The sequence below is a fragment of the Sinohyriopsis cumingii genome, chromosome 3 (assembly GCF_028554795.1).
Source record: "Sinohyriopsis cumingii isolate HCF-2022 chromosome 3, ASM2855479v2, whole genome shotgun sequence".
NCBI classification, from domain to species: Eukaryota; Metazoa; Mollusca; class Bivalvia; order Unionida; family Unionidae; genus Sinohyriopsis; species Sinohyriopsis cumingii.
In genome coordinates, this window is record NC_142963.1 from 45664355 (window position 1) to 45675786 (window position 11432).

An 11432-nucleotide genomic window follows, 5' to 3' on the forward strand; every position below is an offset into this window, starting at 1 on the left:
CAGTGTCCTTACCAAGCATCCATGATTAAGTTTGACATTTACTAAAATAGCTAATGTTTTGGCAGACTCATGGTTCTGCAGGAAAAAATAATGCATATGGAATGGTCTCTTTATCCCTCAGTCTTCACTCGATAGACACTCCGTTGGATTAACATACAGTTGACCTATTAGTGACAAGTTGGAATGTCAAAACCTCAACCTTTGTCTTACCAGTCCTGGACATGAAACAATGCTTTTACTTTAGATTGGAACAGAATGTATACACTCCTTCAAAACCTTTGATCGAAGGGGATGGTCGAATCAGTGTATCTGAGTGTCCCCTCAGCCAATTACTAGTCAAATGGGGGAATATTTTAGCAACCTCTTTCTACCACTCCGGTGGCCTAGTAGTTACAGCATTTGCCTTCGATATGGGAGGTTGTGGGTTCGATCCCCAGCTCAGTCATACCAAAGACTTACAAAAATGGTCCAAGCAGCTACCTCACTTGGCACTCAGCTTGCCACATGTATGCAGCATGATGCCCCAGTGCTAGGCATCACTATAAAATGCCATACTGCAGATATCATAGCAGTATGACTAAAAAATTGTTAAAGCTACATTAAAAATCCAAATCACACACACACACACACACAAACACAACCTCTTTTGCAACAGAATCGCTAGAATGAGATATTCCCTCATCAGAATTAAGAAACCACGATCACAGGTGTTCCACCCCAACCCAGAGTTACTGGACCTGCACATGTAGATGTTATTAAATACACCCTTAAGAACCAATAGTTCTCACAAGTGGTGGAGAATCCCTTAAGTATAATGGCCATCCACCTTAGAGGCATATAAAGCAATGGAATATGATCTTAGTGAATTGCACAAGAGCACTTTATCCCAATGTGGGCATCCATACCTCAATAGCTAAAATCCTATGACTCATTGATGAGAAACAGTTAGCACCAATAACAATTAAATGTACCATTCCACTACGTTGTTGTTGTGGGGTTTAACGCCATATTTCAGCACACGATAGGCTATGCATGGCGGCCAGTATTAATGGTGGAGGAAGAACCCGGCAAAACCCCGGGAAGAACCACCGACCCACAAGAAGCTACTGGCAAGCTTTCTCACATACCCACGTTAGCCGAATCCTAGACTCGAACCCATGCAGAGGTGAGATGGCAGTGATCCGTAACAGAGAGCGCTTTAAACCACTCGGCCCCATTCCACTATGACCAGGATTCTGTGCTATAATGGAAGGGAGGATATCAAAGAAACCAAAGACCTATCTGATCTGTTCTTTTGGATTTCACCTAATCAGTGCCTTAGGACAATTGCCTAAGTAGTGGTTTATCATGAGTGTTAACCTAGCAGAACAAGATATCATTTGAACTACTCTCAAGAGCTTGCTTAGTTCACCTATATTATAGGTCATGCTTCCTCACTACTTTGGCAGTCGGCAGGCAACATCAACAATACATGTCTTATTGGTGGATCCCGCTACTTGCAGTTTTGCCATGATGGATCAGTATTGTCTATAGAGCCCACCGCCTTCATAACCATGAACAGGCATTCCATTCATAAGGAATTTGTTATTGGTATTAATCCCTTCTGGTGCGGACACTTTGTTTCAAGCCCATCGACAGGACCTAGGGCAAGTTCTGAAGTGGTATTTAAGGACTATAAAGCCTAGGCATTGACTGAGATCACTCCTCATGGTACCTTCAGGATGGATATTATATCAACATAAGCCATAGGCATTTTCATCCTGAAAAAGTGGACCATCTGTCCCTCATCGAATTAAACACACACTGTGACTTTGTTCCCTTTATTGGCTCATGAAGTTAGGATAGTCAGCACTATCTTTGCTTGGAAGTGAAACTGTTTTCTCTCTTTATCCATGTCATGGGATGGAGATCTGAGTACAGTTCTCCAGTTCTTATCAGAGATCTCTCATCATAAGGGGTCCAAGTCGATCTGGAGGAATTTTTACCCATGACACAAAAGTTAACCTTCCAGATCATTTGATAGATGGAGCTTTATGACTTAGGCTGAGGGAAAAATGTTGCTATTTGAATCCGCTTTGTGGCAGATGGAGTCTTTTCCTTTCAGGTTATATTGAAGCTGTCTTGCATACCTTTTGCGGATCAAAGATTGTATCTCTTAGATAAGGGGATGTATCCCCTCCATCTCTTACCTGTTCTTCTAAAGTTTAATGTAGAATACTTAACCAATCATAATACACATACACCCTCCCAGCCCTCCCCCTATTTACATCCATCAAGAGCATGCCTTACGCTCCAGGAATAACTGATATATTCATGAGATTTGATGCCAATCCATTTACTAAGGTGACATCGCTACGCTTGGCTGCCACCTAGGTGGCATATAAAGTTAAGCTTCGAGTGCTATCTTGGATGGCTGGATTTGTAAAGTATTAGTAGTTCTCCTAAGCTATTACGATTGTGTCAGTGTTCTCAAAGAAACATATTTTACAGGAAAAATTGGTTTCTAACATTGTCAGCAGTGATGTTGTCAGTGTAAACATTCAGTGTTAAAGTTTTTGCATGCAAGATATAGAGTTATCATAGATGCATTATTGCAAAGCATATGGTGTTTTTATATTGATGCATTCCATGTTCCTTTCATTATATATGCATGCAATATGCAGTTATATTTACTGTATTATTTATGCAACAGTTATTGTCAATGAGAATTCCTGTATAAACTTCCCATGTCTCACTGTGGAAACTGGATTTGATTTGCTCGCAAGAATAAGTCCAAATGATACTGATGTTCTATGGCTTACTGCCTAGGTGCCTTTCTTTAGATATTTCTATATTTTAGATAACACATACATAATATAATGTATGCCAACAGATTGATATCCAACATTAATGTTTTTAAAAATCAAGTTATTAAAGTATTTAACAATGAAGAGGTAATATTATGACTTTGCAAGATTAGAAATAGGTCTAGAAATAAAGCAATACACAGTGAAACGTAACATTTGTTTGTGGTCTGTTGTTTTGCAGTTGGATACAACTCATACCGGAGTATTTATAGTTGATCATAAAAACTGGCAAAATGGCATTTAAAAAATAAGTACATGTACATGTAAATTTAGCAATGACAAAACATTTTGTAGAGTTTTATTATTTGGTCATTGCATAATATTATCAGCAGTGGTTTCAGCACTCAGCAGATAAAAGAAAGAAATGGTCATGTCTAAAATTCCTGGATGCTAGAGCATCAGTCCCTTCGAGGGTCTTTTATTTATGCTAATACGTATGTCAAATATATAAAAATATCATTTTTATTTCCAAAATTACATTTAAATAATAGAAAAAAGGATACTTTTAAGGGTTGAATCAAAGGTAGTTCACTGTGTCAAGACTTACTGTTGTAGTATTATTTATAATACATACTATATGATAAGAGCAGTCTGACAGTGTATCCCCATTCCAAAATATACATTAGGTCATTGGCTTTTTGACAAAAAAGATAATTTGTCTAACCAGCATAAGAATGATCAAACATAGGTATCTGTCAATCAGCAATGATAGCAATGGCATCAGCATCATCAACGAGTTAAAAGTTTTGTGTTAAAGTTTGTACAAGACTGATGTGGAGAGGGGTAGACCATAGCAAAGATAGAGGAGAGACACCAGGTTCGACAGAACACTTGTTTGACATGCATGCATATATATAGTATGTTTGATATTGATGTGATTTTTTATTTGTTTGATATTGATATGATTTTTGTATGTTTGATATTGATGTAATTTTTGTATGTTTGATATTGATATTATTTTTTTGGGAAAGTCAGATGAGTAATGTTAGCCCTGTTCCTGTCATTATTAGGCACCGAGATTAATGTATTTAATAACATAAACTAACAGGTCACTCTTGTTGAATTAGATATGATCTTCATAATTATAATGTATGTATATATGTACATAGATATTTATTTTTCTTCTCACAAAATTAAGGAAAAGAAAGCTCAAAATAATTGTTCTAGAACTTGCAAAAATGAAATCTATATCCACACCAGACTTCAATGGTCATTGGATAAAGAAAATACTTGAACGTTCATTTTGTATAGATACTGATGGTATATTCATTTCACATAGTGTTAGGTAGAAGATTCTGGACATGTTTCTCTATTACTTTTTCCAGGTTCTGAGGAAGGGACATCAGAAGAAAGTGAAGATGAAGAAGAAGAGGGTGAAAATAGACCCGTACAAAGAAGAAGTCGGCCTGATGGTACATAACCTCAAATTATTTCAAATTTAGGATTGACAACTTGTAAAATCTTATAAACATAACAAGTTTTCAAGAATTTAGCAAACAAGAAACATTTTAGCAAATTATTATTCTGCTTCAGATATGTTCCCCAGTCACAGTAATGTTTGGTTATATAAACTTGCTACCTCATGAATCCAGCCCTACTTTAAAATACTTGTTTTGGTTCCTTTCTGGCTCATGTAGACAAAGGGCAACAACTCTTGCACATTACCTCCTCTTGCCACCACCCTGTGTCTCCAATTTTTAAGCATTGCTGCTCTACTGATAATGTGTACATTACACCACAAACAGTCCAAGCCATCTTAGTGTTAAAATTGGACCATCCAACTTTAAATGTGGATTTATTGTGTTGGGCAATCATTCTTCTACAGGTTGTATACATTATTTTTAAATTATTTTTCAAATTTGAGTGATTTCTGTGACCTTTACAGAATTCATCTTTTTATTACCACATAGCAACATGCTATCATTGGACTCATGTTATCATTTACAAGTTAGCATGACACTGTTTTTGCTTACTGCATTAGTAATTGGGTTGGTATTAGCAAGTTCGTAAAATGCTGAATTGCTCATTTATGCTTTGTTTTCCCTTCTTGCATCGTTTCAGTAGAAATGTCATGGAAGTGTATGAAATGCAAAAAGTTGAAGCAGATAAGGACCCTTCATTGTATGTGCTAATTGTACATTGTCTATACCATGCAGCATTTGTAATACATCAACACAGGAAGTCTGGGCTACAATAGTCCAGAAGGTATCAAAAGAAAAGGAAAGACAGAATAATTCGAGGAAAGATAACATTGATGTCCACAGTATACATCCAAAGTCAGCCTCCATTGTGAGTCTTGTCTGGGACATGGATGTCCTCCCCCAGCCTAAAGTTCATCGCTTACAGTCATCAGGCACAGTAACATCAGCTGCAGTGGAGAATAATGTTGAGATGGTACAACCATCTGCCTTCGAAGAGATGCATCATCTGGTCAAGAAAATGACACAATTATTGACATCAGGCCACATATTACCTTTATTTCCCTTTCTTGCTTCCACACTTTTGTCCAACTCATTGGTGGAGTGTTTCCCCAATTTTAGGCTGCCCAGTGGGCATAAGTCCTCTACATGTCTGAGTATGCCCTTTGGGTTTATAAGTCCAGACACATTGGGTTCATACCAGATCCATTGGATCCATTTCATATTCCTCACTGTCACCATCCACCCATCCATCAACAGCTGTCCAGCTGTTATCACCCATCCAGCCGGCTTTTTTTATAAGCAGTCTGTCCAACTTGGATTTATGGGGATCTTAGTGACAGATTGTCTGTTTAGCCATACCATTGATGATGTACCCTTACTATAATAGAGATTTCAGTGAGAAATCTGTTTGTCCAGCTCGGCCCTTGGAGCGGCAGACCATCTTCTGAAGTTCAGAGGCAGGCAGCTCAGGAACTGCCTCTCCAACTTGCTACTCAATACACACAGTGAACTTGTGACAAGGGATCGTTTCATTCAAATGTGAAATATCAATCCCTGCCTAGTGCCTGAGGATGACAGTCTAACCAACCTAGGAAGCAGCCATACAGAGATGGCAAGAAACCAAGTTTCTCCACCTTCAAACCTCCTAACACTAGACAATGACATACCCTCATCACACCCACAGAAAGCCTACCTGTTGGTGGCCACCCCCTGAAATTTCAGACTCACTACCTCACCCTATTGCCTCAGAACCATTGGGTGATGCAGGACATTTCAAAAGTGCTTTGGATTTCATAGACATGCTGTCAGATTGGGAGAAAGATGCCTTTCTACAACAGGAGATATGGTTACTCATTAAAAAACAGTCTGTGGAGATTGTGCATAAACCACAGTCTCAGGAGTTTAATTCAATGCTGTTTCTTATTCAGAAGACAAATGGTAAGTTGAGGTGAGTCACCTCAGCTTATACATTTTGCCACAGAAATTCAAGATGGAGACTGCGATATTAATCCATCTCTTCATCCAACAGGACAAGTATGCCATCAGTCTCAATCTGACAGACACATATTTTCATATCCTTATCCACTTCTCATCACAGAAATGTCTCCATTTTGCTTACCGCAACATGGCTTATCAGTTCAAAGTCCTACCCTTTGGTCTCAACATCAGTGCTTGGGTTGATACCAAGGTTATGGGTTGCATCTTTACCTTGTACTGATCTACAATGACAGCAGTGTGCCTGGACAACATCCTCCAACATCATAAGGTAAGTTCTATTCGGCTCCAAGACAGAAATGATCTTCGCTCACTTTTAGATCAGCTAAGCTTTCTAGTGAACTAGCAAAAATCAGACCTCCAGACACTCATACTTTTTGTCCATCTGCGTATGGAGTTTATCACCAACCTGAATCTGGAACGGCTTCCTCATTTTCATGAAATCAGGATCATTAAATTCATGGAGTCAGCTTCCAACAGGACTTTGATTTCAGCAGGAGAATTCCTTCAACTCCTCAGATTATTGGTGATCCTTCTTATTATGAGCCCCTTACAGATGACAGAAAGCCCCTTATTGCCCCTTACCGCCTCATTTCAAATCCCTTTGATCAAACAGGCATGAGCACATCAAATATACAATCATTCTGGCATCAAAGGTGCAGCCCAGGTTGGCTTACAATGGGGATCCAGCTAGAGAATCCCAAAGTGGAAATAACAGCATGTACCAACACCAGTATGTATGGTTGGGATGCCTACCTGTTGCCAGACTTCACTGCTATCAATGGCACATGGGAGCCAGGTAGTGGTCTTTCCAGATCAGTCTTTTAGAAATGAAGGCTGTTGTCAATGCCTTTCACTTCTGGAGGGATAGGTTCTGAGGCACAGTGGCTTTTATTATATCCAACAACTCTGGCAGTTTCTACATTGGTGCAATGACCGCAATATCAATGTAATGGGAGGTAATGGGCAAGAGTTATTGCCCTTTGTCATCATGAGATAGGAAAACATGATTTTCATCTTTTAGTGGGGCTGGATTCACAAAGTAACAGGCTTATATCGCCTAACATTAATGTGATTGGGTAAGTTTTCTCAGTGAAATACAATTTGATTTCACATTAAATGGAGAACAGATATGCGTTATGTATGTTATCAGTGTGTTATCATAAAAATATTCTGTTGCAAAGACTCTGAATTTACTATAGTCTAATTTATGCTGGTAGTAGTGGCATTTAGAAGTAACTGCCATGGATGAACCATGCTGATTTAAAGAAGGGAGTATAAATCTTTTATCACTCATCTTCAGTGTTCTTGCATCAAGAGAGCGGTTTTGCATAATTTACATGCAATTCTGATAGCCTGGTGCAAAATCTTTAGTCCTGGGAGGCATTTTGGTGTTCATTATCCCTATTTGGTGCAAAAACTAAATTCCTGATGTTCATTCCTATGAAAAATCAATACTATCCTGTGGACAACTTGACATTAGAAATTCCAGAGCTAAATATAGCATTTCTTTGCAGTCAGAATTCGCTGTATCTTGCTTCTTGACCTTGGTCACTAATAGATGGCCGTCATTTTGAAAGGTTTTTTGGGTCATTTGATGTACTGCATTTAGTTTATATCGATTGTAATTGGTTATTTATACAAGTTTCATTTTGGTAATCCTAAAAAAGTTTATGCTTTTGTGGCTTCATATTTTTGTCAGAATGCTTACATCCATGCACACTAACAATCATATTAATATGTCTTGCCTTGTTTACCATGTCACGGTAAGTTTTATTTCTGTTAATTGGCAAGATTTCCATGTAGTAATTATTATAGCAGGTCTACCCACACCCAAAATTAAACTAGGTTTTAAAGTTATTTTTTTGCTTTTCTTTCTGAAATATTTTCTTGTACAATCCTTGGATTTGGAAATTGAATTAAGTATTCATTTGTCTTCAAATGCCATTATTATTTAGGCTCAGGAGTAGACTCAGCATGCAGGCCATGGCTAAATTCTTGTTCTAATCTTTCTTCTCTCCAAAGGCTTATTTGTCCAGAAATCCTAAGGCTTATCTATCCAAACGTCCAAAAGCCTTAACTATGTTTTACAGTTGTTAAAGCAAAAACAAAATTCAAAAGGAATACAAATTTCTTTATCATGACTTCATTTTTTTAAACCACATTCTGGTTATCATTTAAAGCAAAGGCCATTTGCAGCATTTATTTTATTTCTTTTGGCTGTTTTATTTGAGCCAACAAATACTGTTTATTATTTAACACTGTTTTATTAGGGGCCCCGAGTGGCCAAGTGGTCTAAAGCGCTCTCCGTCACAGATCACTGCCATCTCACCTCTGTCTGCGTGGGTTCGAGTCTCGGGCTCGGCCAATATGGATATGTGAGAAAGCTTGCTGGTAGCTTCTCGTTGGTCGGTGGTTCTTTCCTGGGTTTTCCCGGGTTCTTCCTCCACCATTAATACTGGCTGCCATGTATAGCCTATCTTGTGCTGAAAAATGGCATTAAACCCCATAACAACAACAACAACAACAACACTGTTTTATTAATAATGGTCAAAACCTAGGTCTATAAATAGGTTAATTATTGAATTATTAAATTTTTCTATGTGCAGCAACTTCAACATGTTCCTTATCTTTATTTTAAAAATCCATTTCAGCCGCTCATACGGCACAAGGTGATAGGAGAGTCCAGGGAAATATGATGGGAGATATTAGTGAGGTATGTAGCACAGTTACATGGAAGGAATTTTGTTCTTGGTGATCTGTTAAGTTTCCCTGAACCAACCCCTTTATAAATAAGTTTTCTTTTGCTCCAAATTAAACCATTCTGATGCTTATATAACTTATTAATACTGGCTTCTTCCAGAATATACCAAAATATTTTGGTCCCATTATTGTCAGGCATTTTACTACATGGCATTATTAAAATGGGTCAAAACCAAATTGCAAAAGCAATCACTGTTTTATTATGCTAGCCAACTGACATTATATAGGTATTTTCTATTTTAAATAACTTTGAATCACAGTACCTTCAATTTATTTTTAATTTTTGTTTAAAATTTCTATTAGTCTTGTTAGATATATAAATAGATCAAAGCCTGCAACTTAAGTATTAGCACAAGAAATTGTCTCCAGCTTGTAGATTTTGGGACATGCTCTCACAAATGTAAGATTTTGTTAAATTTGATAGACTTGCTTCACCAGTTAGCTTATAGAGCAGTGAGCTAGTTCATTGTTGAGATTACAAAGAGAAGCAAGTCATTATTTGTGTATTACATAGAAATCATAATAAAACCCAGTATCAGGTACGAACTTGTGTATTACAAAAACAGTCATAATAAAATCCAGTATCAAGTACTAATTTGTGTATTACGTAGAAAATCATATTAAAACCCAGTATCGGGTACTGATGTGTGTATTACACAGACAGTTATAATAAAACCCAGTAAGAGGTACTAATTTGTGTATTACAGACAGTCATAATAAAAACCAGTATGAGGTACTAGTTTGTGTATTACATAGAAAATTATAATAAAACCCAGTATCAGGTACTAATTTGTGTATTACATAGACAGTCATAATAAAATCCAGTATCAGGTACTAATTTGTATATTACATAGACAGTCATAATAAAACCCAGTATCATGTACTAATTTGTGTATTACATAAACAATCATAAAACCCAGAATAAGGTACTGATTTTGTGTATTACATACAAAATCATAATAAAATCCAGTATGAGGTACTAATTTGTGTATTAGATAGATAGTCATAATAAAACCCTTATTTATTTTGACTCTGGTTTTTATTTCTGCTATTCCTTTCTTATTTCAGGAGAGTGGGTCAGATGAGTCTGGAGACTCAGAGATTGATTTGGATGAAGATGACCAGGATGAAGATGATGATGAAGATGATGATGACATAGACAGTGATGATCAGCAGATTGAGGGACCTGTGAAGCCAAGGGGTCGTAATCAACCTGTACGACAGGAACTAAATGACAGTGATAATGATTTCTAATGTACTTTAATACTAGATAAGAACCATTCCTATCTGTGATAAATATAAAATCTTAAGTCAAATAGAACAGCATCATATGTCAACTACTCAATAAATATTTACCTAGTTGGTGGAGTAGTTTACATATAAAAATTCATGACATTTGACTCCATGCAGTTTTTAATTATTTATTATTCTCTTTACATAATTATGTAAATTATTTGAATTCAGCAATTGCTATAAGGTGTGAGCTGCTTCTGAAGTTGCTATAAAGCAGAAACATGAATTACTGAAACTTAGATAATCAAAGAGAAGTTTTGTTCTGCTTTATTTGTCTTGAACTAAAACTAATTTAGCACACCAAATATGTACCACATCAGATTAGATTCTTAAGCAAATGTGAAACATGTGAAATAGTAATATACTTTACTACACAAGAAAATATGGTCATTGATAAATAATAAGTACAGTCATTCTTCAGTTAACATGCCATCTAGGTATCATTACTTGTATAACACTGTATACAATGAAAGGCCATCATTTAAGAGGAAGATAGGACTTTAAATGATCATATATTCTGGCCATGTGAAAATTCAGCATTGTCATGGCTTCTGTATAATGTTGTTGTATTTATTTATACATGTACATCTGCTGATGAAATCTCAGTAAAATGTTTGTACTAGAATTAAATTTCATTGTTATCATTCTCACACAACATGAACTGACATAATTGTCTGTATGCCTATTTTTGTAGGCATATATGGACTGTAATTCAGTCTAACCAGTTTTTCTTTCAATAGTGAAAGTGTGTGTGCATAGTTTCTTCCAATACCTCCTTCTGAACACTACTGGTCATTGATTATAGTTTATACAATCATCCTTCATGAGTTGTCTGTCATCTTGTAGTTAGTACTTTTTATTCCTTCTAAACTACTTCAAGGCAACCATGAAACTTGGTATGATGAAACTTGGTACACAGTTTCATCTTCAAGTCAAATCATACTATTGTTTTTGTGATATGCAATCCAAACTTATTTCATATTTCCTGTCAAAACATCAGGTATATTGCTTTTTATAACATTGTGTAGTGTGCTTAAAATTGTGCTACATTGACAAAGAGGAGCAATGTTTAATATTGTTTACCTAATCACAGACCAGAAGAGCTTATGGTATG

At 36.6% G+C, this 11432-nt stretch overlaps 1 protein-coding gene across 1 annotated transcript in view; it reads left to right on the forward strand.

Moving 5' to 3' along the window:
• LOC149802787 (intraflagellar transport protein 38-like) overlaps positions 1 to 10948 on the forward strand; it is a 37867-nt gene extending 26919 nt beyond the window's left edge. Inside the window, exons 10-12 of the mRNA XM_089952218.1 lie at positions 4172 to 4258; positions 8917 to 8978; positions 10094 to 10948. Coding sequence (XP_089808344.1) covers positions 4172 to 4258; positions 8917 to 8978; positions 10094 to 10279 — 335 coding nt within the window. The 3' untranslated portion in view covers positions 10280 to 10948. The remainder of the gene's footprint in view (positions 1 to 4171; positions 4259 to 8916; positions 8979 to 10093) is intronic.
• Positions 10949 to 11432: the final 484 nt, after the last annotated feature.